The following is a 27,541-nucleotide window of genomic DNA, read 5'->3' on the forward strand; positions in this document are numbered from 1 at the left end:
GACGCGGCGAAGCTCTCCAGCCTCGGTGAAGCCCTCTGGCGCCCTCGGAATAATCGTCGAGAGCCATCCTCCTTCGGACAATTAAACCTCTCACGGATCGTCCGTACTCGTGCGTGAAGTCGTCCCAGAGGTTTCCCCGCCCGCTCCAACAGCATATGCCTTGACGACCCTCGTAGCTTCCTCGACATCTTGTGACTGAGACGCTGCAGGACGCGCGACATGGTATATAACCTCTCGTGCAGCCAGGCTTTCAGCATCTCGGTCTCTTCGTCGTCGTCACCTACCGACTCCCTCAGTTATTACTCGAACATCATGCAGGCCCTCCTCGCGCTCGTCTCGATGGCCGTGGCTGTCAGCGCCGCGCCCCAGCCTCGTCAGCTCGCTGGCCTGAACGACCTCTTCGTTGCGCAGGGCAAACTCTTCTGGGGGAATATCGCGGACTCAAACACGCTCGGCATCAGCCAGAATGAGGCCATCCTCGCCAGCGAGTTCGGCGCTGTGACGCCGGAGAACTCGATGAAGGTACGCGGTCTTCACTATGCTACTCATCGCCGTCGCTAACACCCCACCTCACCTCGTAGTGGGACGCGACTGAGCGTGAGTCGGAAGGCGATTGGAACTCGCGCGTGACAGCGGACTGACCTGCGCTCCGGGATTTCAGCGACGCAGAATGGCTTCAGCTACACCGGCTCGGACGCCGTCGTCGACTGGGCGACCGCCAACAACAAGCAGGTTCGCGGTCATACGCTGGGTATGTGACTCTCGCGGCGCGCTCGCGCGACTTGGCGTCTTCGCATACTGATCAGGTATGTAGTCTGGCACTCGCAGCTTCCCGGCTGGGTGCAATCGATTGGCGACGCGGCGAGCTTGGTAAGGCATCTCTTGTGCGGCCACAATGTGCTCTGATGAAGTCTTCGATAGACTAGCGTCATCCAAAACCACATCTCTAACCTTGCGGGTCGCTATGCTGGCAAGTTGTACGGTACATATGTCTTACTTCTCTTCCATCACAACTACTGACAGAGCCCCTTCGTAGCTGTGAGTTGTGCTACTTAACTACATCTAGCCTCGTCTGACCACACGCCCATGCGATTGTAGTGGGACGTCGTCAAGTACGCGCTCGTATCTCTCTATTGCCTACTTCCACTCATGCCCTCTCCAGTGAAATCTTCAACGAGGACGGGACCCTCCGTTCCAGCGTCTTCTCCAACGTCCTCGGCCAGGATTTCGTGACCATCGCCTTCCAAGCCGCGCGCGAAGCCGACCCCAACGCGAAGCTTTACATCAACGATTACAACCTCGACTCCGTCAACGCCAAGGTCCAGGGCCTTGTCTCCCTCGTCAACAGCGTCAACTCCGGCGAGAAGCTCATCGACGGCATCGGCACGCAGACGCACCTGTCTGCGGGCGGCTCCTCAGGCGTTGCTGCCGCCATCAAGGCGCTCGCGGCGACCGGTGCTGAGGTCGCGGTGACGGAGCTGGACATTGCGAGCGCGCCGGCGGCGGACTACGTCGCGGTTGCTCAGGCTTGCCTTGACGAGCCGCTGTGCGTGTCCATCACGACGTGGGGTGTGGCAGACCCGGTAAGGCTTGCTCAGGGCCCACAGGCTGTTGCTGACAGTGATGCGCAGAACTCATGGCGATCCGAGACCAGCCCTCTTCTCTTCGATGGAAACTACAGCCCTAAGCCCGCGTATACCGCGCTGGTTGACCTTCTCTCGTAATTTTTCTCGTAAAAGGATACATCGGTAGTGCTTGTAGTTGACAATGAGTATATGTATCTGGATCGATGTGAAGTTTGGGATACCGAAGTCGTGTGGCATTGAACTGAGAGTAGGAGCCCGTGAAGCTTTCTGAGACTAGCCGTCAATCGGGCTTCAGACTTTCTGAAGCCTGAAAGTGACCCTCTGGATCTCCTAACGTTGTTGATTCGAATGTATCTGCCTAGAAGGACCGAGCCGAAATGCAAGAAAAAAATGACGCAGTCGACAAGTGATGTCCGCAGCCAGGATCGAACTGGCGATCTCCGGATTGGGATCTGTTGACCCGCATACTGAAAGTATGAGACCGGCGCTCTAACCAACTGAGCCATGCAGACGTTGCAGTTTTTGATGGCGTACTTATAATGTGTAGATACCTGCCAACTCCATCTCAGAAAAATCAAGATCACAGCCAGGGATCCTGCGCATCGCTCTGTGATCACAAGCCAAAAAAGTGTTGTCTACCTAACATCCATCGATTTTGAAACACAACCGCAGTGTCCAAGTTCATCGTTCCTCAGTAGACTGCAAGGAGGTTGTTACGTGCAAGGTGCCAGGCCCCTTGATTCGTCGGTCCTGCATTGTTCATTAGATAGTTCTTCAAAGCAGTTGCGTTGACCCAGTAAACGCCCGTATAATCGTAAACTACGTAGCTGCAAGGCAAGGCACGTCAGTTGTTGCCAGCGGCATTTACTATCGCCCAACATGGTGCTCGACTCACTACGCTCGTCCATTTATCGACGCCGCGTAGTCTGCGAGGAGCACGGCTTGGAAATTGGTGACAGTCTGGCCGTTCACTTTGATGGTGCTCCTGTGGCGATTCAGCAAGCTCGATTTGCACAAGGGGAAGGCGTCACAGACTCGTAAAGGAAGTCGGCCGATAGCTGGGTACCGACGCGCTCAGCGACCTTGGCTGCGCAACATTGAGTGATCAGCTACAGGTATCAATGAATGAGACCTTAAGTACCTTGGAAGACATATGTCACACCACCAGAGGTGAAGACCATGTCGGCTCCCGAGGTGTTCTCCGCGTTCATCCAGTCCTGTCGAAGCATCAGGTCGTGTCCTGTATGCAGTGCGGGAGTCTACGCACCATGACAAGCGCAGTCCCCGCCTGGGCCTTTGCGCCTATCATGAACTGGTCCGTCAAGCCGATCTCCGACATCCTGCGAGGTTGGAATAGCTGCTGGAAGGTCTGACAGTGCCCTAGGACGCGGGCCGCGCCAGCTTCGACTGCAGCGGATAGATTAAGGACAGCTTGCGTGTGCTGCGCCATGTTGGCTACGCTATGATCGAGGGGGGAAGAGGGACAAGGTGGACATGCTCACTAGTCCTGCAGCTATATAACGACACTCAGAAGCAAGACACCCGAACGTACTGCAAGCTCAGGACGCCGGGACAGGTGACAGCCTCAATTAGCAGATACCTTGGCGTCGCATGCATCTTGCAGCCGACGACACTGGCGTCTTCAAGATGATCTTACCAGATAGTCGAGATGACCATTCCAGACGCCCGACAGGGAAGTATTCCACGTTAGTCCTCCTCAATAACAACTGGCAAGAACTGCGGCAGCCGCAGAGATGCCTACAACAAACGAAAGGAACAATCGACCGCTGTCATGGGTTTAACGCAAAGGCACAAGTGCTCATGTAACGGGCGAGAAGACTACCGTGTTGAGATCTCTACCGCGTTCTTGAACGCCCCGAGCAGCGCAGTCATCTGTATCTTCTCACTCCCGCCTGTAGATAGTCGGTGCCTAAGGTATCGTTAGCCAAGGTACGTAGGAAATGAGCGTCCGTGCGCCGCCGCCACAAGCCGTGGAACGAAGACGCATGCGCCGCGGGCAGAGAGCGAGGAATAAGGACGCACTCTGTCGTCGCAAGGTGGTCGAGCAGGTATATCCTGGCATGTGGTTTGAGCTCGATGGTGTCGATGTAGTCGAACGCGCCGGCAGTTAGATCCTGGAGCGCGAGACCGCGTTCAGTCTTCATCTTGCTGATCACTGTGGAGGTATGTTCGTCAGCAATGGAAGCGTAGCCCCGAGCATAAGAACGCGGGGGCAAGTTGAGCGACGAGTTTGTGGCACCAAGCACATACCACCCTAGAAAAGCGTCTGTAACATCTACTCACTCTCGTACGCCGTCGTGAATTCATCGCCCAACATCGAGTTGACGATAGTCTCGATATCTGCCGGATGCGGTGCGCCCGTGCAGGCATAAACCTCGTTCTCGGTTATCTTCTCATACGCGGCATAGCAGGCTTGCAGGACATTGAGCACGCGTCTCATGTCGCCGCGCGCTAGGCGGAGGAGGGCAGCCTTGCCGTCGGGGGTGATAGTGACGCTGGAGAGGGACAGAGGTCAGCAACTCAGGTTCTGTGTCACACAAGGAACGCGAGGTGCGGATGCGGCATAAATGATACGACCGCAAAAGAACACGACTCACCCCTCCGCCTCGATCACCAAGTCCACCCGTCTCTCCACCTCCTTGATAGGCAGGGGCGAGAAGCGAAACCTCGTACACCGACTCTGAATCGCAGGCGCGATCTTCCCGACGTAGTTGCAGATGATGCAGAAGCGAACGTTGCGCGTATACTGCTCGATGACGCGACGGAGAGCGGCTTGCGCGGCCTGGGTCATCATGTCGGCTTCGTCGAGGATGACGAGCTAGACGAAGGGGGGGAGTAAGTCGATGTGCGCTTGGGTTAAAGCTGGGCACGCCCACCTTGAAGCCCTTGGAGAAGAGTGTGCGGGTCTCCGCGAATTGCTTGATCTGCTCGCGAACGACGTCGATACCACGGTCATCCGAGGCGTTCAGCTGGAGGAGAAGTGAGACCAAGTTGACTCTTGAGATGAGCCAAGACGCACCTCCAAAATCTGCTTGCGATACTCCGGTCCATAGATCCTGCGCGCCACCGCTAGTATTGTAGATGTCTTTCCCGTACCAGGGGGTCCATAGAACAGGAGATGCGGCAGCCGGTTCTTCTCGATGAACTTGTCGACTACACGTTGTATCAGCTTCCGCTCACCACATAGGACGCATACGCACTCGTTGTAGTGATATCCTTATGCGAGACAACATCGTCCAATGTGACTGGTCTGTATTTCTCTACCCTGATGTTGCGTTAGCCTGTGTCGAGGCGCGCTTAGCAGAGCTTCGTACCAAGGCAAGCTATCATCGTCATATGGGTGGTCCGCAGCCTTTCCCTTCCCCTTCGCCGCGGTGGGTATCTGGTCAACGTCCATTTCAGTAGCTGCAGGGTATGGTCTTCAGCAGTTCGTCGGCGCGACGCGTCAATCGGCAATCCAAGACGCGTCTTGACGCGACGCGCCTAACGCCACAAACCACTCATCGGAGCTCAAATTAGCTATGTGGCGCTGAACTCTAACTGAAGCAACACACGTGATCACCACACAAAATTCGCGGGCAGATTTGCTTTGTGATCATAACGCCTTAGTCGAGGACTTCATCGTTCGGCTCGTTGAACAGACAGAGGCGTCTGCACCATGCAGATCTTTGTTAAAACGTGAGCTCCACCTCCTCTTGACGGCGAGGACAGCTTGTTGACGGCGACGCAGCCTCACGGGTAAGACCATCACCCTCGAGGTCGAGTCCTCGGACACGATCGACAATGTCAAGGCCAAGATCCAGGACAAGGAGGGGTGAGTTGTGGTGTCGAAGCAAAGGGGAGCAATGCTTACGACCGATGCAGCATCCCGCCCGACCAGCAGCGCCTGATCTTCGCCGGCAAGCAGCTCGAGGATGGCCGCACCCTTTCGGACTACAACATCCAGAAGGAGAGCACCCTCCACCTCGTCCTGCGTCTTCGCGGCGGTGCCAAGAAGCGCAAAAAGAAGACCTACAACGTGCGTATGACACCCATCGACGCCCATCCGTCTTCCCCCATTCTTCACCCTCCACTTCCCCCCACCCTTCCCCCATCGCCAAACACCCTTACTAACCCACCCCCAGACCCCCAAGAAGATCAAGCACAAGCGCAAGAAGGTCAAGATGTCGATCCTCAAGTACTACAAGGTTGACTCGGACGGCAAGATCAAGCGTCTCCGCCGCGAGTGCCCCTCTGCCGAGTGCGGCGCCGGTATCTTCATGGCCTTCCACCAGGACCGCCAGTACTGCGGCAAGTGCGGCCTCACGTACACCTTCCAGCCCGGCACCAAGCCCCCTGCCGTCTAGTGTAGCTTAGGATTGTGATCGATATGTAGCATGATATGCGATATGCGACGTGTACTGCCAATGTTCTTGCGTGAAGAACCGACGGCAAGCTTGATGAACGCCTGAACACCTGGAGGTCCGATCTCTCTCACATTCAAAGGTGAGCTCGGTCTGGCAGCCTGCAGACCACTCTGCAGCCTATATGGAGGCTGTTTTGCGAGACCACTGCAGCTCACGGTCGAGCTCGTCTTTTTAACGCTTCGAGAAAGGAATAAATATCCGTCCATAAATTATAGCTACATACATAGCTACCATTACACGCGAACATAGTCTAGTCTAAGTGTGATCCAGTGTACCTGGCCGTCTAGGCGAGCTCACATACAAACATCCATGATGGTCTGAGCGCAGGGCAAGCCCATCGTTTTATGAACCTCAATCCACAGGTTCTCATGCTCCGGTGACCCGTCTACGATTTTGAGCGCGGGGAACATGGCCTCCAACTTCTCTGCCACCTCCTTGGGCTCGAACACCGACGGCGACCAGAGGCTCAGACACTCGAGCGAAGCATGAGACACGGCCTCCTCTTCCTTCCCTTCCACTCCCTTGCCGAGATCCACCGGCATCATCAATGCGCGCAACCTCGGGCAGGCGTTCGCGAGTATGTTCAGCGAGCCCAGTGTGCCGCGGCACGCCCAGTCTGCGCGCCCATCGCGCTCTGGAAGGGGTGCGGACCCGAGCTCGAGCACTTCCAGGTATGGCCAGCATTGCGCGAGCTTGTCAAGTTCCGCGTCCGTCAGGTCTGGCAGCGCGCGGGTGTCGAGTACCAGACGGCGGAGGCGCTGCAGGCGGGCTAGCGGCGCGAGTGCATCCGCGGTGAGTTCGCCCTCTCCATCACGGTGCCATTCGAGGGTGAAGTTCGTAAGACTGTTCGAGGCCGCGGAAGCGACTGAAGCGAAGACGGTGCGCGCGGTCTGCGCGGAGAGGGAGGTGTCTTCGAGGTCGACACGCAGGGAGCGCAGGGCGTCTCTGGGTACGAGATTAAGGAAGGCGATCGCTACCTGAGCGTGCGCTCGAAGATGCAGGTCGTGCAATGCGGGGAAGAGTGTGGACGCAGGTACGGGTAGTGCGTCCGCATCCAGATGCTCCGCAAGCAGCTCGAGCGACTCTAAGCGGGGCAGCCGCGAGAGCGATGCTACGATCGCAGGACGCAGAGAGGCACCGACCTTGAGCGAAAGTGTGCGTAGACCGGACAGGGAACGAAGTGCGCCATCGCAGTCCTCCGTGATCGGTCCTCTGATGCGAAGGTTGTCCAGGGCGGGGCAGCGCGCAGGAAGGAGCGCTAACAGGTCTTGAAGCTCCGTCCCACGGGACGTGTCCAGTTCCAGCATCCTCAGAGCCGGGTTGATGAAGAGGTTGGCTGCGTCTTTGTCGGCGAAGGCTGCCAGCCTGAGCTCGCGGATATCCAGGAAGAGACCGTCTGCCACATTATACAGCGCAGGAATCTTGACGAAGGGTTGCAGCATCACGAGTTTGCGAATGCGGCGGGCGTATGTGGCTGCGCGTGCGACCTCCGTCTCGGTAGGCTGGCGAGTGAGCACCTGATGGAAGTATTCGCATGAGCAGCGAAAGATACAGGCGGACATATATGCGCACCCTATGTTTCCCCTCGAGCTTAACTTGAGGGAGAAGCGAAAGAAAGGCATCCAAACCACGCGTTACGCGCCATAGTTGATCGAGCGCAGGATCCGTCCACGCGCGACACGTCCGAGCGGCAGCATTGAGCGTGCCCCTACTGCATTCCTCGAAGATGTCGCGCAGGATCTCGTCGATGAGGAGGGCTTGATGCATGTCGTTGTTTGGTGATTTTTTGATTTAGGCGGCGGCCTTGGAGCTGCAAGCGGCGGTCTATGGGATGTCGTCTATGTCGGAGAAGGTGTCCAGGTAGTTCTGGTCTAAGAGTCGTCTATGCTGTCTATGTGCCGCAAGCAGGACCAAGGCCGAGTGCCGGCGTAGTGACCGTGAGGGTTATGAGGGAACCGTGAAGGTGATGGGGGAGTCTGGGGAACGAAGAAAATGCATCCGATTCCGATCTGGGGAAATTTGGGAATCACGTGCATGCGTGATGGTAGCATGTTCGACTTTTTTCAACGATTTCTCGCCTGATCAGGTACTGGGTGTTCATATATCGCTTTTAGGCCTTCGTATATCCTATGGCATGAAGCATGTACATAGTCTCCTTTTGTGTCTCCTTTCTGATTCATGCGTGTCCTATACAGGCCCTATGGTCGTGCAGTGTCGTGTATCTCAAAATCATGCCTTGGCAAATATCCGCCTGTCCTTGCTGAATCGCACTTTGTATCGTGTTAACAATCAGAGTATATAGGCGCAAGAGAATGCACTCACAAGGCAGGATGAAGAACGAACCAACCGTCATCATTACGCCTGCATATACAATCAACGCCGTCCAGCTACCGCCCGTCGCGTCGAAGATGGCACCCCCAACAGCGCCACCACTAAGCTGACCCGGCGCAATCATGAGCATCATGATACCGGTCATCGTCGCCAGGTTGTTGACGCCCCATATCTCTGCGCACATAACGGGCAGGAGGGTGAGGAAGCATCCGGCGAACGTGCCCCATAGCTAAAGGACGAGTGAGTCGTCGAGAAAGATAGAGGGATGCAAGGGTAGTGTACTGACGATTGCGAAGACGATGATGGATGCAAAGTTTTCGGCGAAGAGCCAGCAGACGAGCTGGAGAACACCACCTAGGAAGACACTGACGAAGAAAACATTGAAGGTGCCGAAGACGTCTGCCGCCCACCCGACAAAAATCTAGGTTTGAATGAGCGATCACGCGGACAATATATAGGTTGTAAAGGGACTAAACATACCCTACCAAGCCCACCCGCGAGGTTCAGCAACGTCGTTGGCACCGCAGTCGTGAGTGAATTCGGGTCAAGAGACGGCACTTTCTCGGCAGTATACTGGGGTACGTAATATACCGGTAGCTATTCAAACACATCAGTCACTGATAAACAGCGCTTTACTTGATCATACATACCAGATACCCGAAGTTCAGCACGATCAGGCAGACTGGGAAAATATCAGCCTTCTCCAGACAAGGAACTCATGCCTTACTCACGCGTAAAGCTCCAGAACCGGAAGTCCGTCAAGAAAGTTTTGAACGTCGCCAACTTGCTTTGCATCGGTGCCGCCTGGACTGCGCGGCTAACTGGTGGACGGCGCTCCCTGATGAGCAAGCAGGCGATGATGTAGAAGAAGCCGTGAACGAAAGAGTAGATGATGAGCGTCTTCTTGTGCCCGACCGTCGTGATCCTGTATAACAGTCGACCATCAGCTCGTGTTCTCCCGTCGCTTGAACCGTCAAATACGAGGGGAAACACGCACAGCTGCCTCAAAATGAGCGTCGCCACAGCGCTCCCGATACCCGTTCCCCCACCGACCATTCCGGTTGCTAGCCCGCGCCTTTTGAGGAACCATTGCGAAGGCAGAGCCATGTACATGGGCGTCCCGATGCCGATGGAGGCACCGATGGCTGCGCATTGGACGATGAAGACCTGCACGAGGGTCGTGCAGAACGCAGAGCCGAACATGAAGGCCCATGTGAGTAAGCAGCTGAGAATGATCATGCGCTGTGTTGTTCATTGAGTGAGGACATTTGTGAAGGGGGACAGAATGCGTACGCGGTATCCACTGAACAGAGGCATATTAGCGACGATATACCGGGACGTCAAGTGCATCCCACTTACTATTTGTCGCCCAATCTGCCAGCAAACAGCGTCGCGATGATGCATGACTGCCCTATGGATTAGCGAAGTACGGTCTGTTACACAAAGGAAGAACGTACGAAGCTCATCAGCCCTCCCGCAAGACCCAGCACACTGACAGGCGTACTTGGGAACAAATGTACCTGATAGTAGCTCTGAAAGATCCCCCACGTATATCCCCATCCCAAGCCAGTCGCACCCAGCAGAAAGCAGCCGAACGCGACGCCTGTAGTAGGGAGAAAGCAAATGAGTTCATTGCCAGATCAGCACTTGAATCGCACTCAATAGCAGTCGAAACGCACCCCAAGCTCGCCATCCCCCATCCGGGTATGTCCATTCCTCTTCATCAGTCCCCGAAGACTCCAGATCCGTGACGCTCGGGACTTTCTCAGAGATAGGCGTCGGCACTTTCTCGTCCACGGGCGTCTCTACCACTGCCGCCTCAGTAGTTTTCGTCTTCGTGAGTGTCGGTATGTCCATAGTCGATCAGAGTAACGCGGTCGAACGATGCAGGACCCTGAAAATCGCAAAGTAGGAGCGACGAAGTGGTGAAGAATCCTTGGAGCCGAAGAGGGAAGGGAAGAGGGGAGGGGGGAGCAGGAAGGGGACGCTCAAGGGTCCCCGCGGATCCGTTCTCACTACATATAGACCGCCCTGAGGGTGCTTATCGGGTTGGCAAAGATGGGAGGATGGTGAGGGATGATCGCGAGATGATACAATTCACGGGCGAACGCATGGTGCCCATTACCTGTGGGTCTGATGCGAGCGCCTGGGCGGCCATCGTCGGGATGTCCTCGTCTGCGGCGGGACTAGTGAGTGAAGGTTAGGAAGGGGGAGGGATTGAGAGCGAAGTTGAGGCAAGACTGCTTTTGAACATCTGCGTAGCTTCGCCAGAACGGTCGCTGAGGTAGGTAAAGCCCTGGCGTCTATCGTGGGTCAGTCAGTATCTGAACAATGGACGTATAGCCACAAGATAGGCACCGGATGATCCGCAAGATGAGCCGACGGAGCAAACACTGAAACGCAGAACCCACTTGCGTTCAAAGCATTCCTTTTCAGGCAGGAACTTGCCGTCAGACTTGGTGTTCATCGAATAGTGGGTTAAGTAATATCTACATGACCCATCAGCATTAGTGACTCTGGTCAATCAATGGACGGAGCTCACCGAGTGAGTACCTATGCTGTATCTTGGTCTATCTCGAACTCAATGCACCTCGAACGTACCTCGCCTCACACACAGCGAAATAGTGTCCTCGCCGTACTGATCACGGTGTACATCCCAAGGCATGGTACATTTTCAAGAGGCGCGTACATCAGCAATCTCATACCGCATACATCAGTAGTCTACTCGAACGGTATGGGCACCTCGTCAATATGCTTCGCCGCAAAGTGCAGCGTCCAGCTCTTCAGCAACCGGCGCGCGTTCACTTGCTCGCCCGTTAATCTGTCGAGTTTCATCAGCGACCCATTCCCTCAGTACGACTGATTAGTGAAAACACTGACCCTGGCGTCCCATACGTCAACGGCGACAAGAACACAAACATCGCAATCATGGCCATCATCACCACACCCAGGCCCACGACACCCTTCGTTCCCAGATCCGCGTACTGTGACGGCCGTGCGCGCGTGCTCGGGCCACGAATGGAGATTGGATAGTTAATCGTCTCGGAGAGGATGAAGGAGAAGACGGAGCCGGCGACGAGGGCGGAGGCGAGGTGCGATGGCAGGTAGTGGTGGATGAACAATTGACGGGACATGAGGAAGAAGGGGAAGTAGTGCACAGCCCAGAAGAGGAGGAAGAAGCCAGTCGAGTTCCAGAGGCGGTTGCGGACGGCTGGAGGGAAAAAAGCGTCAGACGAAGGTTTTCGAAGACCGAAAGTGCATCTACGTACCATCCGGAATCGGATCCGCGGCTCTCCGGCGAGCCAGCAAGTCAGCACCCAGGATGCCAACAAAGATCGATAGCCCAACGACACAGATCCACCAACCGACAAGGTTGCCAATAAGGTAGATTTGGCGCTGCGTCTCCGCGTCCGTCCAAAAGCTGATTCCGCTAATCAGGAACGGCCAGTTGATGGGGCTGCTCGCGTAGGGGTGCGATTGGGTGAGACCCGCGTTGTGCGCGAGCATCAAGCCCTGCAGCTCGGCCCACTTCCGGATGAAGCTCATCTTCTTCGGCGCCTTCTGCTTCTTGTCGCCGAGGCGGTCGTAGAGGTCGTCTTGACCTGCGAGGTGTTGTTAGCAGCCACTCTCGAGCACTGATGGAGAAGACGGAGTAACTGACCCTCATCCGCCACAATCTCATCCACATACCACGTCGCCGACCGGTCCGACGCCATCTTGTTCCCGTTCACCTCCTGTTGCTTGAAGGCCCAGTCCGGGAGCTGATTCGGATACGTCCACAGCGAGACTTTCGTCGGCGCATGTACCAGCTTGAAGTAGCCCGATTTGCTCTTCCACACCTCGTCGTCGTACCCGTCGATCAGCTGCATATAGAACAGCGTGTCATTGTAACGCGAGATATCGTCCTTCGCCACCGTGGTAAATTCCTGGTTCGTCGGCATGAGGGGCGAGGCGACGTCGTGCGTGAGGAGGAGCGTGTCCGTCTCGACGTGGCGAAGCTGAATGAGGTCGTCGTTGCGCACGATGCGGCCGCGGCCCTTCTCGGGCAGCGCCTTGGTGGGGATGATCTGCCAGTTGTTGTTGGCGTCAGCGTGCGCGTAGCCGGTGACCTGCTGCCCGGCGCTGCTGATACGCCCATCATCGTAGCGCAGAGGGTAATGCGCGTCGTGAGAATGCAGGAAGACTTTCGTGTCCTTGTGCTTGATCGTGACAACGTCGTAATAGCGTATCTCTGGGCGGTTGTCAGCGTTGTATACTCAGCAGTATAACAGGTTACAGCATACCTTGACTGTTGAGTAGAAGCTCGTTACCAACCAGCGTCTCTTGGAATGCAGGGCTCATGAACGAGTCGCCAGGACCGGTGTTCTTGAGCACCTTGAAGTGCACCCAGAAGAACGAGAGGTAGATGATGAAGGGGACGAGGATGAAGCCTAGCGCACGCGCCGCAAAGTGCCTCCAGAAGTATTCCTATGAATAGGCTGTCAGGTTAAGGATATGACGTGGTCTCGAAGCCTCATACCATGGTGTGCCCCTCCTTGCGGACGTCGAGAATGTCCCAAAGGTCGATGAGGACAGCAATGCCAACGCTAACAACGCAGAGGATGCCATTGACCTTCGATCCCCATGCGCAGGCCATCATGACGCCAGTAGATATCAACCAGAACCACCACATCTGCGTGAATTCCCTGCAAAAATCTAAGTATGGAAAGTACGCGGCGAGAGAAGGTCACACACAGATAGCGATGCTTCATGAACTTGATGTAACAGTACATGGTGGCCGTGACGAAGAAAATGAGGGTCGCGTCAAGAAGGATGAGACGGCTCTGCGCGACGTGGGCGTTGTCTGTAATGCATGAGCATCGATACTGGAGGGAAAGACGCGTGCAACGCACCGAAGCAAACAAGGACAGCCGAAAGCGCAGACGCCACCGTCGAGTGACCGCACTCCTTCATGATCAAGTACACGAGGGGAACCGTCGCCGTGCCGAGGAGCGCCGGCAGCATGCGCATACCGACGTAGGGGACATTGTTCGTAATGTAGCTATCGCCAATGTTCTCGAACTCAAAGCTGCCGTCGAACCCCACGAACCAGCCCGCCAGTCCGAAGAGGAGTTTCGCAAATGGAGGATGCACGTCGAAGTAGTAGGACCTTTGCAGGTAGTACGCGGCGAACTTGCCGAAGTGGACCTCGTCGAAGCTGGATGGGAGGGAGACACGTCAATACAACGCGTGCAGACGCGACGCGACCGCGGCACATACACAACTTGGTCCGGATTGCTGATCTTGTACAGGCGCAAGAAGAGGGAGAGGAGGGTGATGACGGATATGACTATGATACTGGATTGTTGTGTGTCCAGAAGCTGCTCGATGTGGCTGCGTCGCCTCTGAAAAACGGGTCTCAGCGAACAATGGACGCGCGCGTTTGCCAAGACTGCGCACTGGGTTCTGGAATACATCTTGAACGTGCTCATCGTCTTGGAAGCGGCCGTACGCAACGTCCTCAGGCTCGTCGGGGATGCGCTGGCGCAGTTTGACTCGCTGAGCCATGGCGAGGGTTGATGGGGGAGGGGAAAGAGGCTTTGTTCCGAATTCGAGTCCGAACTTGGGAAGGACCACCGCGTCGTGGCACTGCGCCGACCTTTCCCACGCTCACATGCTCAATTTTGTGGCGTTGTTGAACTTCAACCTCTCCCGAGGTCGCACCGCCATTTGCGCTAAACTTGAGTCTCCTACGGCCGGCGGTTTGACGAAACTTCTGACACGAACTAATTCCTAGACCCAGATGCGTGCGCCGCATCTGTAGTATGGTATATAAACAAAGTACATGCTAGGTTATTCAGTAATAGACTGCCAGAGGGATAGGTACTTTCCACTTATTCAGCAGGACGCATAGACAGTAACCGGACTGAACAACGTCTGGGACATGAGGAGAACGAAGCGGAAGGTAGCGTGGGGCGGAGGGATACGTGAGAGACAGAATAGAGCGTATAAAATAGAGTCTGAGCATGTTCTTCGAGTCATCCGGTATATCCACAAACCAAGAGATAACGTAGTCTGCGTGGGGAGGGGTCGGAAAGTAAGGAGCACAACAAATACACACCACCTGGGAAAAGACAAAAAAGATGGAGAAAGTAGTAGAAAGTACAGGGCGGGGAGATCGCAAGGGATAGTGTGCAGATGTGCAGGGTGTTTGAACAGGTATAAACGAGTGTGAGGAAAATAATTGGTATAAACATGTTGTTTGTTTGGTGGGATCGGGTGAGGGAGGTTGGGTGAGCGGGAAGAGAGGGAGATACGCAGCCGTAAAGGCTCCGAGGGTTGCGGCCGGGACGCGGGCAACCGAGCATTGCGGAAAGCTTGCCGTAAAGCTGCAGAAAGCCTGCCGTAAAGAGCTGCACCGCATCGGCGACTTGGCGAGCTGATCACGTCTTCTGCGGCCATTCCGTACTTCTGCGGGCATCTCGTAAGTATCAAGCTTTCAGATGAATGGGGATATCCAGCGGAACAGACGAAACGGAAGGCCCACAGAGGATGAAGTAAAGTTCGAGAGATGAGATGCTTGTATGACACTACGCTGGCCGATGGGTGATTACGCTCGTCGATGGACAGATCTGCTGATCATGTAGGGTAGCGAACACGTCAACCCTCTGCTCTGTATCAACCCTGCCTGGCCGAGGAAGCGCTGTTTGCACCCCAAGAAAAGCACGGCGGTCAAACAGGCACCGGCGCATTCAAAACAGCCTCGCCAGCAGAGCATATAAAAGCCACAACAAGATGATGATGCATTCCCTTCCCCCCTCCTCCCTCGGTCCCCAAGATACCAAGACAAAAGGCTATCGATGCTCACCCTCGACGATCGACACCACACTGGCGACCAACCTTGGAAAGTTGGCGCACCTACAGCGGCGGCGCACTCCGCTTGTGCATCTGCGATGGTGTCCTCAAGGCGCCTCCTCCTCGGGAGCTCCTGTACACCATCCCAGTCCCCGTGCGCGGCCTCGGCTTCCCATCCGGACCCAGCGGGTTAGGCGACGGCGGCGACCCCATCGGATGAGGCGACGGAAGCCCGCTCGACGACGCCGGCGACGGCAGCCCACTATGCGGGGAAATGCGCGCCGAGGGGCTCGGCAGCCCGCTGTACGATTGGGCGGGCGCCTCGAGCGACGAATGAGCGACTCGCGGGACTGGGACTGCGGGGCGGTCGGAGGTGAGCCGCGTCGGCAGCTGCAGCGGCCGGGGACTGCGCGTCATCTCGATTGGGCGGTGAGTCGGGAGTGGCGGCGCCTTGGAGGTTGACGGGGGCGCTGGTATTGAGCTGCCTGCAGGTGGAAATCAGTCATTAAGCGGGAGAAGACGAGACGAAGAGCAGGTCATCTAGAAACGAACACGTACTGCCAAAGCTCGGCCTTCGCAATCTGGAATCCGGCGTCGACGATCGGGACTTCGATTCTGGTATCCGCGACTTGGGCTCTGGCGTCCGCGTTCGCGTCTTGGGCTCTGGCATGCGTGACCTGGTTTGGGGCTCCGGCACTCGCGAGTAGGATTGGGACTCCGGCATGCGCGACTTCGTCTCCGACACACTCCGATCACGAATGCTCGCCATCGACGTCGTCTTCTTCACGCTCTTCTGCGAGACCGTGCGCCGGACACTGGCCGTGCTCCCCTGCCTCCGGAGACTCCCCATGCTCGGCAGCCTTGGCAACTCCTGCAAGACAGGGTCAATGAATTACTCAGCCTCTTAGCCCAAGCCGGAACGTTTGAACGCCCTTGGCCAAACTAAAGTCTAAACGCACCTTGTTCCGATTGTACGAGTGTCCCGTGTACGTCGGCGTCGCCTCGTAGTCGGCCGGCGTGTCGGGGAGCGAGATGCTCGCAGTCGAGTCGCTCGACGGCGTACCCTCACTAGGCTGCATGGCATACAACTCGCGCGGCTGGCTTCTTGTCGTCGGCTGACTCCTCGTCTTCCAGCTCTTCGACCGGCCAAACTCGTCCGCGCCATCCACATCATCCTCGTCGTCCTCGAAGAGGGTGCTACCACCATGCGCGTGTCCATGGCTGGGCCGTACACTGTACCCGCTTGACCGCGAGGACATCCGCGAGAGCGAGTTCAGCGACTTCGACAACGGCATGCTCGGCATACTCCGCAGGGAGGACGTCTTGCTGGTGCTGCGCGACATGATCTCCCTTGCGGACGGCACATCCTCCTCAATGGCACCGAGGCTCAACGTCGACGTCGAGCGCAAGTTAGACACCGACTTGGACCTGCTAAGCGCCAGAGAAGAAACGCGCTTGGTGAACGGCGAAGGCGCATCCTCATCCTCACTATCACTCCAACCAAGCCCCGTCGTCAGCCCAAGGCCGCCTCGCAACAGCTTCCCGTCGCGATGACGAACGCGGCGCGACGGAGTATCCCGCGTGTCCTTCAGTATAGACGACGTCGAGATCGCTGAAGTTCAAACTTTAGCACACGACCCCTCCATAAACGGGCCCAGCTCACCACTCGTGAAGCTCATAACACTGCCCCGGCCAGGCGTGCCCAACAGGTCCTCCTCCTGCTGTTGAAGCACCTTCGAATTCGGCGACAGCACACCGTCGCGAAGCATCAATTTCCTGTGATTCATTGTTAGCAGGCGACTTCTCGGCGCAGCCGCGCCAAATATAAAGTATAAAGACTGACGAGAGTGGTGTTCGCAGGTCGATCGAGCTGTCGCTGTCCTCGTCCGACTCGACGACCTCGTCGTCGAAGGGCTCCTCCCCCTCATCGTCGCTCCGCACGACCTCGACGGCAAACGCGTCGGGCGCCTTGCCTCTGCTCATGCTGGGGCCCTCCTCCGTGTCGCTGACCTGCCCCTCGAGCATCTGCTCCATCTCCGCGAACAGCTTCTCGTCGTCGGGGTGGATCCCACCATACGGGTTGTCCGACTCGCTCTGCATCGAGTGTATCGACCGCCTCAGCGACTCAAACGGACTCGCGCCGCGCCTCGGTCTCGCAGTCGGCAGCTCGTGCGCGGAACTCGACGCTGGCGATCGATCAGCGGGCGACTTGCCCTCCCGACCACTCGAGTATGGATCGTTCGAGTACGCGCTGTCGCGCTTATAAGGCGCGTCGTTGACACCGTAGGCGGTTAGAGAGAACGCCGAGATGGTGCTGTCCCGACTCTGCTCGGATGCCCCTCGGGACAGGGCCCGCTCCTGTTTGACGGGATGTGTGAAGCTAGAGGGAGGTGGGGGTATCGCGTCCTTCGTGCGCTTGCCTCTTGCGTGCGGGGTGTCAGCGCCGAAGGATTTGGCGTAGGGGCGTCGCCTGGATGGGTCCGCGCTGACATTCGATGTGCTGCTCTCCTTGGAGAGCCGCGCACTACTTCGCCGTGTCGAGGTCCCGAGACTCTTCGACGACGCGCTTCTTGCCAGGCTCTTCGACGAGGACGACGCGGAACGCGCCAAGCTCTTCGACGATCGTGCCGGCCTCGGTGTGCGCTCGATGATCTCATTGATATCCGGCGAGTCCCTTCCATCCGCGTCAGAGGTAGCCGCAGCGGCCGCCACCTTCTTCGGCTTCCCTAGCGTCCTGCCTCTCGGCGTACCCGCGTTACTGTCTGCTAACGACATGGTCCCGTCAGAGACAGAACGTGGCAGGATAGGTCGGATTGGACTAGGGGGGATGTCCATAGAGGTGACGCGCGACCGAAGGACCTCCTTGTGACCGCGACTGCGAGATCTTGCGCTGCGGAGCTCGCGGTGGAAGGCGGCAGGGTCCTGAAGCATCTCCTTGGGCAGCGGAGACGGGCATGCAGACGAATTCGGCGAGGGTAGACTAGATGTCGGAGGAGTAGATGTCGAAGCTTGTAGCGTAGATGAAGCAGACGTGAACGAAGCATCTGGGCTAGCGCGTCTAGTGAATGACGCGCTGAGGACGTCCTCATTATCGTTGGCAGGGTTGTGATAGACTTCGCTGATTCTGTTTAGCGGTGGTGACGGGAAGATAGCGGGGGAGTTCGAGTGGACCGAGGACAGTGATGGGCGCGGGGGTGCCGATGAATCGAGTGATGGGCGCGGTCTGCCTGCCGAGTCTACGGAGGGGCGCGGGGAACGGCCATCATGCTGGTCTTGCCTTCAGGAACGACATTAGTGATTCTGCTAGGATTCGCGTCTTGCCCAGCAACGCACCTGCCAGACCGGTGCCCGTGCTCGGATGACCTGCCCGACCTGTCACCGCGTCAACGCGCTGTCCGACGCGACGTGGGAGGACGCACCTTATGCTCTCCCTCCCCAAACTCCGCAGGCTGGCGCTCCGTACGCTAGCGTTGTCAGAGGTGCTCCTGCGCGCGCTTGACAAAAGAAGACTGGGCGTGTCATTCTGGGGAACGGGTGGTAGAGGCTGTGAGGGGGGTAGAGAGGGTGGTGGATTCGCCGACGCAGATGGTAGCGAGGCCGGCTGAGTACGAGGCGACGGTATGTGTCGGGGAGGGCTAGTCGTCGTCGGATATGCATTCCCGCTCAGCGTGGAGATGAAGGAAGTGGGTGGGGTGTGGTATGCTGAAAGAGGTGTCGTTGGTGTCGTGCCCCCGAATGGCGAGGTTGAGCGTTGGGGCAGCTGCAGAGACCCCGGCGTTGCAGGCGTTGCTGGTATGAATGTGGGCGGTGCCGGGAAGGACTCGAGAAGGTGGGGAACGCCTTGCCGGCGCTTGGGCGATGTCGTGGCGGCGGGAGGCGAGCTCATTGCTGTCGTGGGGCTCGTCGTCGGCGCGCCTGGCTGTCGTTGAGCTGTCTAGGGCGGGCAACCTGGCTGAATCCGCGCTGATTGTTGCGTATATGATACCGTGTGATCCTCCCTGGTCTCAGGCTTGTCCCGTGATAGGAGGGTAGACACTGCGTCTGTGCACAGTAAGGGGAAGAGCTGGAGAGGGAGACGGCGCTGGCAGGATACTCTGCCCGCCGGACGCTTTACAGCCCAGATAGCATCCACGGCGACCCTGTACAAATCGCGGGAGAGGCGAGAATGGAAACGGCGGCAGTTTCCGAAAAATATTTTCAAATCGTCTGTTGGTCTCCGAAGTCCCGTCACCGAGTGACAGGACCCCTGCTTATTGGCGTGGAGGTCTCTGCCGAAACCGTCAAAATCCGGGTTTTTCTGTCCGACACTTTTTGGCATTTTCGGCACGTTTTGTCCGGTTTTCTCAGGGACCTCGACTTTGACTTTGACTTTTGTCCGGATGAGCGCAGAGACCGTCGAAAATTCGGGTGAAAATGCAGGGAAATTGAATATTTGCCCTCGGACGGGGCCTTGTCGAGCCTCTCACTGCCCCATCTGTCCGACGTCTTTCAGAGAGCTGCTGGCGACCAACATATCCTGTCCGGCCCTCCGCAGAGAGCTTCACACGCCCAACCTCAATTTGTCTGGTGTTTTCAGAGACCTTTTGCGTTCCGAAGCCCAATTTTGTCCGGCATCCAACATAAACCTCCACGCCAATAAGCAGGGGTCCTCGAGTGACCGACTCCCAGCGGCCCGCCCGCCCAGCCTGTGCCACACGCAATCCGCTCTGACAACGGGGAATTCCCCCTGGAACTGGGAACGGTGAAAGACTCCGGTCTGATAGAAAGTGTCGCGAATGTCAGTCTGAGGCAGCGGAGCCCGCGGGGTCAATGAAGACATCCTCGAAGTCGGCGACCCTTCCTGCCAGGTTCGCCCCGATGTGCACGTCCGAAATGAAGGGCCGTGATGGAGCTGTCAACGGACAACAGTGACTCCCTGCCCAGGGTTCTCCTGGCATTGCAGTACTTGAGCGCGACAATAACCTGAGGCACATTCAGGGCGACCCTCATGCGCCACCACCGCAGCACTCTCATGCTCTCCTTCACATAGCTCTCACAATCCTCCACGTTCCCTTCGGCTCTCGACGTCCTTGGGTACTCTCACAGGCCTTCCACACCTCGAATACGAACTCGATACACACTTCAGCGGCTTGTCGACCTCGAGTCCGACTTGTGGGTGTCGATAAACAGTATCACGTGTTAGATGTGCTAAGTGACGTCACGCGTCTCACGCCGCACGCGATGCAGACGCGTCGCTGGCACCTTGTTTTTGACCGTGATAGTTGCGCTGCACAGGCTCCTCGGTCTCTGCACAAATACTGGAAAAGAAACTCATCGACGACTTGACTCCTACGGACACCCGCAAAACACCCTCCCATCCGCTCATCCGGAGAAGAAGCAGTAAGCAACTTGCCTCCGCCCTTCGCCATCTTCCAACGTGCTGCGCCAGATGGCTACAGCCCCACCGGAAGCAACCTTCCTCAATACCACCCTCTCCCATCTCCCCGACGAGATCCGCGCCCAAATAGCCCCTCTTCTCTCTTCCGAGTCGAACGTCCATGTTCTGGAGAATTTCACCCGATTTCTATCCGGCGCCGCGCCTGCGCCTGCTTCCTTCACTCCCGTCTCCGATGCATGGCAGGACAAGCAGCGAACGCTCGCGGAAGCGCTGAATGGGCTTCGCGGGGCTTCTTCTGGGACGAAGCGCTCGTTGGAAGCGGATGAGGCATCTGGCTCTGATCCCAAGCGACAGCGCGTGTCGGAAGAGACGACGCGGTACCGGCTGCACGGGATCTCTGTGACCTCTCCGATTCGCAAGAAGGTCGATATTCTCGTGACTGACGATGCCATTGTCCTCGTGAACCCGGCGACCTCAGCGGTCGAGGCCAGTGTGCCGCGCTCCGCGATAACACGCTCGTTTATTCTGCCTACTCGGGGAAAAACGAAATCTCACTACACGGTGGTGATGCTCGATGCGGACGTCGTTCGTCCAGCGAAAGGCAAAACTGCCGCACAAGCCTCCGCACAGGTCATCTTCGGCATTGACGCGCAGGCGCCTGCCAACACAAAGGTCACACCCACAACCGGACAGACCACCACACTCGAAAAGGGCTCCTCTGTGCATACCTATCTGCGCGCCTTCCTTGAAGCGGCCCGCGCGCCTATCTACGAGCCCTCCGGCGACACCCTCAAGAGCGCACACACCACGAGTGCCGGCACCAGCGCCTCTACCAACGGCATTCCCGGCGTTGAGGCGTACCGCGGGGCGAAGCCCGGCACCCTGTGGTTCTTCGAGGAGGGCCTCCTCTGGGGCGAAAGCAAGCCCTGCGAATTCTGGGCCGTCCAGGACCTGCTGGGCGCCACCGACGGCGTGCGCATCCTAAGCGCGACGGGGCGCACGCTCTCGGTCACGCTCACGCGCCGCAGCGCGGAAGTGGACGAAGATGGAGAAGATCTTGGGGAGGAGACGCAGCTTAGCATGATAGACGGGCGGGAGCAAGACGGTATTGCACTGTGGGTGCGCAAGCATCGACATCTTTTCGGCAAGAGCGCGGAGGACGCGGCGAGGGAGGAGCAGAACGGGAGCAAGCCGCTGAGGGCGCCGGCGCCAGTCGGGCCGATTACGATCCACCAGCTGGCGGCGGAGTCGGACGATGAGGAGGACGAGGATTTCCAGGGAAGCAGCTCAGACGAGGGCAGTGGCTCGGAGTCGGGAGAGGAGGTGGCGGGGAGCGAGGACGCGGAAGGAGAAGAAGATGATGACGAAGAGGGCGAGGCTGCATCGAGCGACGAGGAGATGGCGGACGGAGACGATGCGGAGGCAGATGGAGACGGCGACGCGATGGAACTGGACGAGCGGCACCATCCGCTATTGCGACCTGGGGCCATGCCCAAGATGTCCCGCGCGGCGATGGACGCGGTGGTGGGCATGGTCGAGCGCGATCTCGCAGGAGCCGACGACGGCGACGGCGCAGACGACGGAGAGGAGGAAGAGGACGAGCTGGATGACTAGACGCGCATGGAAAGGAGGTCGGCGCTAGATGGCATGCAGTCAGTCAATAGTATGAAAACCACAACGAACACCCGTTAGTACAACATCGCCCATCAATACAACGTCGCCCATCCACCCATAAACACGGACCCTCATATCGCCCCGGTCTAATCCAGGGAGTCCTATCGACGAGCCGTGTACCTGATAAGCGCCAGCTCGCCGTCCGTCCCCCCGCTGAGGACCGTTCCAGCAGCGCGACGGACCGCAAAACGTGCGTGCGCCGTAGCGGATGGACACTAATATCATGTCCAATCGATTTCTAAGGCCGCAGCCTACATGTCTCGGCTGCCCTTCAGGCGCTCTCGGCTGGACTTCAATTGTCCGCGGCTGGACTTTGGGTCGCGCGATCGTTCCCTATGCACGCGCGATAGCTCTCCCTGCAGGTGAGGCCCCTCCGACGCTTGTCGGCGTATTTTGGTCAGTGGCTGGTACGTACCCCTATCCGACGCGCCGTGACGTGCACCGCCGCGTATCTGTCTGCATAACACGCCCATTATGCCACTGTCTACTGCGATGTCAGCAGAGCCCATTATGCGATACGGCGTAAACGGAATACGCGGACGCGGGAGGCCCTAAACATGGGGGACGCGGGAGGCTCGTCTGGAGTTCGAAGCTCCGAGAATGGTAAGGGTAGCGAGAGGTATAAAAGGTTGGCAGTTGGCGATTGAGGTATGTAGGACGATCCCTCTACGGATCACCCTTTCCTCCCCATATTTCACATTTCGTCGACTACTTGACTCGAATATGCCTGGCACTTGGGAAGAAGACTTGAAGGACGTGCATTTGTTGTACGACTACGACGTCAAGCAGCCAGACGGCTCGACGGAGAAGTGGCGATACGAGCTCTGGTGCTCGCATGAGGTATGTATGCTTCGATGCGGAAAGGTCAACTGCGAGAAAGTCCTGACACCCATGCAGAACCGCGTCACATACGCCATCCACGGCGGACCCATGGCTGGGCGTTACAACTACCAGGAGACGAAGTACCAGTGCATCCGCCCCGGTGAATTGTGGCAAATTAACTGGCTCGAAGGTCAGTCGATTCCAAGACGCAAGACGTACGCCGCCCAACTCACGTTCTTACGCAGAGACGGGCACCATCGTGTCCATCGTCTACGACATCCTCAAGCAACGCATCACGACGCTCATCGCGTTCTCGAAGGGCCACTGGGAGCACTCGGTGGAGGCGCACGGCGACAAGCGGAATCCGGCAGACTTGGAACGCTGGCGGGGCCTGGCGAAGATTGGAACCCAGACGGACAGGTATCTGCTCGCTGAGCAGGCGGACATAGTTAAGAACTTCAAGGGCCCGGGTGACTTGAAGCCTATTGACCTGAGCTGGCCTACCCTGTAGAGATGTGATGGATGTAGTAGATCTTGTATATTAGCTGTCGTTATGCGATCTTGAGATTGACTTCGAGTTCGTGAGGTGGCGCGGAACGTTGAGACTGATCATTAGAGAGACTGTCGAGGATACAGGTATAGTACAGCGTCGTCGTCCTAGTGTACAGTCCGGATAATATGGTGGGGGGAGTGCGCCTCTACTTGCTGGACATCACATAGCCTGTCGTGTCAAGTATTTGCTTGCCGCATATTGCGCAGATACCTTTCTTGTATGCGCAGCCTAAGCTATGATCAGCAGAGGTATCGGCACGAAGGGGACGATCACGCACCATGGCAGTACTTCGCCTTATTCTGGGAAACGCTAGACTTGCAGTCTTTGCATTTTCCTTGGTAAGGCTAGTGTCTCGTCAGAGGGGGGACTTTACTAAGAGTGTAGCCGCGCACCTGGAAGCGATTCTTCGAGCTCCCTGGCCGGGAGAGAAGCTTGTTCTCGCCGACCTTGCGACTTCCGTCCTTGATACTGCTCGAGCTTGACTTGAAAGGATCGGGAGCAGCAAGTTGAGACAATTTCTGGGGGTATTTGTCAGTTTATTTGAAGGGTAGTGCTCACGAGCTCACCTTCTCGCACTTCGTGCACACCATAGATCGTGGTCAGCACCAAAGGGGCTGCTGCCACGAGACCATAAGGAATGACGCATTAGGCAATGTGACTGTCACTCATGTTCGACTTGCACGTGACGACGGCCTTTTTCTTTTCTCTTCCGAACGACCATTTGTTCAGGTCGGTGATTATCTTCTGGCTTTTAAGGGCTCACGATGTGAATGTCTGATCTATCTACCTGCACCAGTGCTTATCAATGTCATCCGAGACAGAGACAACAATCGACGAAGTCGAAAGCGCAGAAGATGTCCTCTCCGATGCCCTCTATACGCTATACGACTATCAGCCTATCACCCATGCGTCGGCAGGGCAGAAGTACACATACAATTATCCTTCGACGGAGCGACCTCTTTCGATCATTTTGACTACACCTGACACCGATGCCGCGAACTGGGAACTGCACGCATCATCCATCTGGACTTCTGCTGTCTATCTTGCAGATCACATCGAGGAGATAGAATTGCCCCCAGAAGCCTCTGTTCTCGAACTTGGCGCAGGTGCAGGTTTACCCAGCATCGTTCTCGCTGCCCTTCATCCGCACGCATCTGTGACCATCACGGACTATCCGGACCAGCAGGTGCTCGCCACTCTTCAGCAGAATATCGAGAGCAATCACGTCGCCTCACATTGTCGTGCTGCTGGATATGCTTGGGGAACAGATCCTGTGCACGTCCTACGCTACGCACCGTCCGGTTACGACGTCGTGCTTGCAGCCGACACGCTGTGGAATCCAACGCTGCGGGGCTCCTTCATCGCCAGCATCCAGGCAACGCTTAAGCAAACCGACCATGCGCGAGCATACCTCGTTGCAGGTCTTCACACCGGGAGATATACCCTTCAGGCATTCTTGGACGCGGTAGAAAATTCATCGAGGCTCACTGTGGATAGCCTGGTCGAACGGGAGGCGCGAGGGACAGAACGCAGAGCCTGGGATGTTTCGCATGCAGATTCCGACGACGACAAAGAGCGGCGAAGATGGGTTCTCTGGATCGTACTCAAGTGGAAGCCAGGGTCATGATGCATCGTCACATAGAAGAGAACACTTCATACAAAGGAACGAATCGACTTCTTACTTCTTATCTTCCCTTCCCCCATCCCTCTCTCAGGCCTCGCGATGCACACCAAATGTGAGAACTACGGCAGGCTTTCCGCCACCGCGGCTCTCCTGCGATGTCTCATCAGTCGCGAAATTGTGGCCAGTGACAGCAATGGCTCACATATTCCAGTATCATGTTATCCTCCGTCGCGCTCAGGCCCTTCACCTCCATCTTCTCGCCATGCTCAGCGGGGATCGCCCTCTCCACCTCCAGCGGCACGGGTCCCGCCGCAGCCCCAACCCAAGACCAGGCGGCGCCGGGGCGTACAGAGCCCGCCACTTCGCTGGAGAACTCAATCGCATGCAGCGTAGCGCTCCCTCCGCGCCCAGCAACTGCATACGCGACTCGGTTGCCGGCCACGCATGGACCCTTCGCCCGCACCGGAACCTCCTTGACAGCACAGCGCGCTGCCCAGAAGGCCCAAGGCTCCATCGCGCGGCTCTCAGAGCGCACAGCGGCCATAAAAACCGCCTCACGCACGATGAGCCAGCTCTGGGAGTGCGCGCGCTCGGGCTCGGCGGGGATGGCCTGCAGCACGATGACACGCTCCGTGGTAGTGGCAGAGAAGAGCGCGTGCGGCGCCGAGCGCAGGGGACACGCATTCGGGGCGAAGACGAGCTCGCGGTCGGCCCACGAGTCTGGGAGCGCGTATTCGCGGAGCGTGCGCGGCTTGAGAACATCGGAGACATCCGAGAGGCGGAGGCGGCCGTGGTAGGCAGCAAGCACGTATCGCTCGGTGATCAGATACGCACTTTCGGCCTTGATCCACTATATATGAATACAATGTGCGATCAGCTGGGGTGTAGGCTTCGGCGTGAGAGAAGCACTGACGCTGGAGGCGAAGGTCTTCCAATTGAAGAGGAGAACCTTGCACTCTCCCGAGGGAAGCCGGGCGGTGACAGAGATAAGGCTGCCGCAGGTGGCGAGGGAGATCGACTCGACGGCGCTGCCCGCGATGAAGTCGCGGAACATGTGCGGCGCACGCTGGTGCTGAGTGAAGGACGGCATCTCGCGCAGCGACACGCGGATCGTCATCTGCCTGTATGTTTCGGTCAGCATGGCCTTGACTAGTATGTGACTCATGCAGGTACTCACGGCAAGAGCTCACAAGTCACGGCAAGGTTCTGCGCCGGGTCATACACGAAGGCACGCAGGTTCGCACCGTCAAGCCGGAAGCGGAGGTGGCGCGTCGTCGATGGGGCACGGTCCAGACGCGGGGACGGCAGTTCGGCGAGCTCCAAGACCGTAGTACCGCCGGCGTCGTAGTACCGATGCAAAAACCCACCCGACACGCCCATGACCGCAGTGGGCGGCAGCTTCATTTGGAACTTGTGGCCCCATTGAAGACTACCCCATTCCTTCCTGTAGGCCCTTATGGCGACGAGCTTCTGGCCAACAGCGACATTACGAACGAGCGCATTGTCGTCCTTACTGGCCTTGGCAAGCTCAAGCCTATAGGACAGGGGACTATAATACTTGGTCGGTCCTGCAGCGCGGTCAAATGCCTGACAATATGTCAGCAGAGGCGAAGACAGAAGGGAGAGGTGGGCGACGCACCTTGCAGAAGCGCAGCAAGGAAACAGGATCGAGCTTGACGAGAATACATACGAGAACGTCGTCTGGAACACGGTACGTCCCAGAAACCGGCGCCTCGTTGCGTCTAGCAGATGCGTGGCGTGAATGAGCTCCCATTTCTTGCTCTGCTGCTTTCCAGCTCACTTACCATGTCTTTTATACGCGTCCTCCCCGCGCTGTCCTGGCCCTTACAAAACCTCGCGCGCAAGAGTTCGGGCCAAAAGACAAATAGCCAATAAAGCGCGAGGACCACGCCGTGCCGGGGGTTGCCAGCGACGGCGAGCGGAAGCTTCTCCCCAGGCGCACTAGTTGTCCCAGCACCGCGACGCGCCGATCCTCGAGGACGCGGGCCCAACGGCGTGCGACCCCTTCCCGCGGTCGGGGCGCAAATCCTTTTGTGTAGGCCCTCCTCGGAGCCCGGGAAGGCGGGCGCGGGCTCCAGATGGCCCAAGGACGCCGCGCTTCCCCCGTGCGGACGATGCGCGCCGCCGACGAGAGCATGAGCCGCTCTAACATACGCGCGCTTGCCAAAAATGAACGACAATAAGCGCCCGTGACCAGGTTCGCACCTACCGCGCGGGGAACGCCGCGAACAGCAGGCGCGCGCCAGACGTCGGGAGGAAGCTCCCGCGCAGACAATAATTATTCTTCGGGGG

General features: G+C 57.5%; 15 protein-coding genes and 1 non-coding gene across 16 annotated transcripts; 5 read left to right on the forward strand and 11 right to left on the reverse strand.

Annotated features, from left to right (window-relative positions):
* Positions 1–312: 312 nt before the first annotated feature.
* SCHCODRAFT_015462 (glycoside hydrolase family 10 protein) lies at positions 313–1,724 on the forward strand (the record flags this gene model as incomplete). Its single annotated transcript, XM_003032811.1, has 9 exons — positions 313–351; positions 412–522; positions 582–597; positions 662–751; positions 815–870; positions 922–990; positions 1,099–1,112; positions 1,163–1,583; positions 1,632–1,724. 9 exons carry the CDS (start codon positions 313–315, stop codon positions 1,722–1,724), a joined length of 909 nt encoding a protein of 302 aa, XP_003032857.1.
* A 272-nt stretch (positions 1,725–1,996) lies between these two features.
* SCHCODRAFT_t80 lies at positions 1,997–2,098 on the reverse strand. Its single transcript has one exon. It is a non-coding gene; the product is annotated as a tRNA-Met (tRNA).
* A 382-nt stretch (positions 2,099–2,480) lies between these two features.
* Positions 2,481–3,036, reverse strand: SCHCODRAFT_02495633 (uncharacterized protein; the record flags this gene model as incomplete). The annotated part of the gene is made up of 4 exons (XM_003033374.1): positions 2,481–2,571; positions 2,622–2,673; positions 2,728–2,803; positions 2,854–3,036. 4 exons carry the CDS (start codon positions 3,034–3,036, stop codon positions 2,481–2,483), a joined length of 402 nt encoding a protein of 133 aa, XP_003033420.1.
* A 143-nt stretch (positions 3,037–3,179) lies between these two features.
* On the reverse strand, positions 3,180–5,078 carry SCHCODRAFT_02232065 (P-loop containing nucleoside triphosphate hydrolase protein). Its single transcript, XM_003033375.2, has 8 exons — positions 4,922–5,078; positions 4,808–4,872; positions 4,627–4,760; positions 4,484–4,576; positions 4,205–4,425; positions 3,891–4,102; positions 3,630–3,762; positions 3,180–3,516 (listed from the first exon to the last, which is right to left on the reverse strand). Exons 1-8 carry the CDS (start codon positions 5,002–5,004, stop codon positions 3,426–3,428), a joined length of 1,032 nt encoding a protein of 343 aa, XP_003033421.1. The 5' UTR covers positions 5,005–5,078; the 3' UTR covers positions 3,180–3,425.
* A 101-nt stretch (positions 5,079–5,179) lies between these two features.
* On the forward strand, positions 5,180–6,060 carry SCHCODRAFT_02573080 (ubiquitin-40S ribosomal protein S31 fusion protein). Its single transcript, XM_003032812.2, has 4 exons — positions 5,180–5,285; positions 5,338–5,421; positions 5,472–5,625; positions 5,732–6,060. The coding sequence occupies exons 1-4, from the start codon at positions 5,266–5,268 to the stop codon at positions 5,951–5,953; spliced, it is 480 nt and encodes a 159-aa protein (XP_003032858.1). The 5' UTR covers positions 5,180–5,265; the 3' UTR covers positions 5,954–6,060.
* A 127-nt stretch (positions 6,061–6,187) lies between these two features.
* Positions 6,188–7,995, reverse strand: SCHCODRAFT_02573083 (uncharacterized protein). The gene is made up of 2 exons (XM_003033376.3): positions 7,586–7,995; positions 6,188–7,530 (listed from the first exon to the last, which is right to left on the reverse strand). The coding sequence occupies exons 1-2, from the start codon at positions 7,778–7,780 to the stop codon at positions 6,307–6,309; spliced, it is 1,419 nt and encodes a 472-aa protein (XP_003033422.1). The 5' UTR covers positions 7,781–7,995; the 3' UTR covers positions 6,188–6,306.
* A 91-nt stretch (positions 7,996–8,086) lies between these two features.
* On the reverse strand, positions 8,087–10,632 carry SCHCODRAFT_02536535 (MFS general substrate transporter). The gene is made up of 10 exons (XM_050343580.1): positions 10,024–10,632; positions 9,802–9,947; positions 9,704–9,750; positions 9,638–9,647; positions 9,076–9,586; positions 8,995–9,026; positions 8,825–8,941; positions 8,631–8,765; positions 8,336–8,573; positions 8,087–8,283 (listed from the first exon to the last, which is right to left on the reverse strand). Exons 1-10 carry the CDS (start codon positions 10,199–10,201, stop codon positions 8,243–8,245), a joined length of 1,455 nt encoding a protein of 484 aa, XP_050201224.1. The 5' UTR covers positions 10,202–10,632; the 3' UTR covers positions 8,087–8,242.
* Positions 10,633–10,973: 341 nt separating this feature from the next.
* Positions 10,974–13,929, reverse strand: SCHCODRAFT_02619483 (glycosyltransferase family 39 protein). Its single transcript, XM_003033378.2, has 10 exons — positions 13,784–13,929; positions 13,604–13,728; positions 13,237–13,541; positions 13,079–13,187; positions 12,864–13,029; positions 12,628–12,811; positions 12,006–12,575; positions 11,614–11,946; positions 11,225–11,555; positions 10,974–11,165 (listed from the first exon to the last, which is right to left on the reverse strand). The coding sequence occupies exons 1-10, from the start codon at positions 13,889–13,891 to the stop codon at positions 11,066–11,068; spliced, it is 2,331 nt and encodes a 776-aa protein (XP_003033424.1). The 5' UTR covers positions 13,892–13,929; the 3' UTR covers positions 10,974–11,065.
* A 157-nt stretch (positions 13,930–14,086) lies between these two features.
* On the reverse strand, positions 14,087–14,961 carry SCHCODRAFT_02232154 (uncharacterized protein). Its single transcript, XM_050342134.1, has one exon. The coding sequence runs from the start codon at positions 14,802–14,804 to the stop codon at positions 14,181–14,183; it is 624 nt and encodes a 207-aa protein (XP_050201225.1). The 5' UTR covers positions 14,805–14,961; the 3' UTR covers positions 14,087–14,180.
* Positions 14,934–15,101, reverse strand: SCHCODRAFT_02496257 (uncharacterized protein; the record flags this gene model as incomplete). Its single annotated transcript, XM_050343036.1, has 1 exon — positions 14,934–15,101. One exon carries the CDS (start codon positions 15,099–15,101, stop codon positions 14,934–14,936), a length of 168 nt encoding a protein of 55 aa, XP_050201226.1.
* Positions 15,102–15,241: 140 nt separating this feature from the next.
* SCHCODRAFT_02497755 (uncharacterized protein) lies at positions 15,242–19,064 on the reverse strand (the record flags this gene model as incomplete). The annotated part of the gene is made up of 7 exons (XM_003033379.2): positions 15,242–15,663; positions 15,737–16,049; positions 16,138–16,790; positions 16,842–16,954; positions 17,022–18,455; positions 18,512–18,550; positions 18,598–19,064. The coding sequence occupies 7 exons, from the start codon at positions 19,062–19,064 to the stop codon at positions 15,242–15,244; spliced, it is 3,441 nt and encodes a 1,146-aa protein (XP_003033425.1).
* Positions 19,065–20,455: 1,391 nt separating this feature from the next.
* SCHCODRAFT_02619495 (uncharacterized protein) lies at positions 20,456–22,282 on the forward strand. The gene has a single exon (XM_003032813.2). It carries the CDS (start codon positions 20,607–20,609, stop codon positions 22,167–22,169), a length of 1,563 nt encoding a protein of 520 aa, XP_003032859.1. The 5' UTR covers positions 20,456–20,606; the 3' UTR covers positions 22,170–22,282.
* Positions 22,283–22,642: 360 nt separating this feature from the next.
* On the forward strand, positions 22,643–23,656 carry SCHCODRAFT_02232219 (uncharacterized protein). The gene is made up of 2 exons (XM_050342135.1): positions 22,643–23,241; positions 23,297–23,656. The coding sequence occupies exons 1-2, from the start codon at positions 22,830–22,832 to the stop codon at positions 23,560–23,562; spliced, it is 678 nt and encodes a 225-aa protein (XP_050201227.1). The 5' UTR covers positions 22,643–22,829; the 3' UTR covers positions 23,563–23,656.
* SCHCODRAFT_02619497 (uncharacterized protein) lies at positions 23,342–24,215 on the reverse strand. Its single transcript, XM_003033380.2, has 4 exons — positions 24,171–24,215; positions 23,997–24,122; positions 23,882–23,948; positions 23,342–23,832 (listed from the first exon to the last, which is right to left on the reverse strand). Exons 1-4 carry the CDS (start codon positions 24,192–24,194, stop codon positions 23,750–23,752), a joined length of 300 nt encoding a protein of 99 aa, XP_003033426.1. The 5' UTR covers positions 24,195–24,215; the 3' UTR covers positions 23,342–23,749.
* A 182-nt stretch (positions 24,216–24,397) lies between these two features.
* Positions 24,398–25,586, forward strand: SCHCODRAFT_02619501 (uncharacterized protein). The gene has a single exon (XM_003032815.2). The coding sequence runs from the start codon at positions 24,410–24,412 to the stop codon at positions 25,229–25,231; it is 822 nt and encodes a 273-aa protein (XP_003032861.1). The 5' UTR covers positions 24,398–24,409; the 3' UTR covers positions 25,232–25,586.
* SCHCODRAFT_02494641 (uncharacterized protein) lies at positions 25,316–27,002 on the reverse strand (the record flags this gene model as incomplete). Its single annotated transcript, XM_003033381.2, has 5 exons — positions 25,316–25,378; positions 25,431–26,078; positions 26,142–26,349; positions 26,406–26,815; positions 26,868–27,002. The coding sequence occupies 5 exons, from the start codon at positions 27,000–27,002 to the stop codon at positions 25,316–25,318; spliced, it is 1,464 nt and encodes a 487-aa protein (XP_003033427.1).
* Positions 27,003–27,541: the final 539 nt, after the last annotated feature.

Source organism: Schizophyllum commune (assembly GCF_000143185.2).
Source record: "Schizophyllum commune H4-8 unplaced genomic scaffold SCHCOscaffold_4, whole genome shotgun sequence".
NCBI classification, from domain to species: domain Eukaryota; kingdom Fungi; phylum Basidiomycota; class Agaricomycetes; order Agaricales; family Schizophyllaceae; genus Schizophyllum; species Schizophyllum commune.

Coding starts and splice junctions, on each gene's coding strand:
- SCHCODRAFT_02232154 (XM_050342134.1), bottom strand. CDS start 14,804: ATGCCCGCAGAAGTACGGAATGGCCGCAGAAGACGTGATCAGCTCGCC.
- SCHCODRAFT_02573083 (XM_003033376.3), bottom strand. CDS start 7,780: ATGCATCAAGCCCTCCTCATCGACGAGATCCTGCGCGACATCTTCGAG. Junction 7,531..7,585: donor AGCTCGAGGGGAAACATAGG/GTGCGCATATAT, acceptor TACTTCCATCAG/GTGCTCACTCGCCAGCCTAC.
- SCHCODRAFT_02536535 (XM_050343580.1), bottom strand. CDS start 10,201: ATGGACATACCGACACTCACGAAGACGAAAACTACTGAGGCGGCAGTG. Junction 9,948..10,023: donor TGGGGGATGGCGAGCTTGGG/GTGCGTTTCGAC, acceptor TCCCTACTACAG/GCGTCGCGTTCGGCTGCTTT. Junction 9,751..9,801: donor CGGGAGGGCTGATGAGCTTC/GTACGTTCTTCC, acceptor TCCATAGGGCAG/TCATGCATCATCGCGACGCT.
- SCHCODRAFT_02619483 (XM_003033378.2), bottom strand. CDS start 13,891: ATGGCTCAGCGAGTCAAACTGCGCCAGCGCATCCCCGACGAGCCTGAG. Junction 13,030..13,078: donor TTCATGAAGCATCGCTATCT/GTGTGTGACCTT, acceptor AGATTTTTGCAG/GGAATTCACGCAGATGTGGT. Junction 12,576..12,627: donor GCTTCTACTCAACAGTCAAG/GTATGCTGTAAC, acceptor ACAACCGCCCAG/AGATACGCTATTACGACGTT.
- SCHCODRAFT_02619495 (XM_003032813.2), top strand. CDS start 20,607: ATGGCTACAGCCCCACCGGAAGCAACCTTCCTCAATACCACCCTCTCC.
- SCHCODRAFT_02232065 (XM_003033375.2), bottom strand. CDS start 5,004: ATGGACGTTGACCAGATACCCACCGCGGCGAAGGGGAAGGGAAAGGCT. Junction 4,577..4,626: donor ATCGCAAGCAGATTTTGGAG/GTGCGTCTTGGC, acceptor CTTCTCCTCCAG/CTGAACGCCTCGGATGACCG. Junction 3,517..3,629: donor GACCACCTTGCGACGACAGA/GTGCGTCCTTAT, acceptor ACGATACCTTAG/GCACCGACTATCTACAGGCG.
- SCHCODRAFT_02619497 (XM_003033380.2), bottom strand. CDS start 24,194: ATGGTGTGCACGAAGTGCGAGAAG. Junction 24,123..24,170: donor TGTGCACGAAGTGCGAGAAG/GTGAGCTCGTGA, acceptor AAATACCCCCAG/AAATTGTCTCAACTTGCTGC. Junction 23,833..23,881: donor TAAGGCGAAGTACTGCCATG/GTGCGTGATCGT, acceptor ATCATAGCTTAG/GCTGCGCATACAAGAAAGGT.
- SCHCODRAFT_02232219 (XM_050342135.1), top strand. CDS start 22,830: ATGGTAAGGGTAGCGAGAGGTATAAAAGGTTGGCAGTTGGCGATTGAG. Junction 23,242..23,296: donor GCAAATTAACTGGCTCGAAG/GTCAGTCGATTC, acceptor GTTCTTACGCAG/AGACGGGCACCATCGTGTCC.
- SCHCODRAFT_02619501 (XM_003032815.2), top strand. CDS start 24,410: ATGTCATCCGAGACAGAGACAACAATCGACGAAGTCGAAAGCGCAGAA.
- SCHCODRAFT_02573080 (XM_003032812.2), top strand. CDS start 5,266: ATGCAGATCTTTGTTAAAAC. Junction 5,286..5,337: donor ATGCAGATCTTTGTTAAAAC/GTGAGCTCCACC, acceptor ACGGCGACGCAG/CCTCACGGGTAAGACCATCA. Junction 5,626..5,731: donor GCAAAAAGAAGACCTACAAC/GTGCGTATGACA, acceptor ACCCACCCCCAG/ACCCCCAAGAAGATCAAGCA.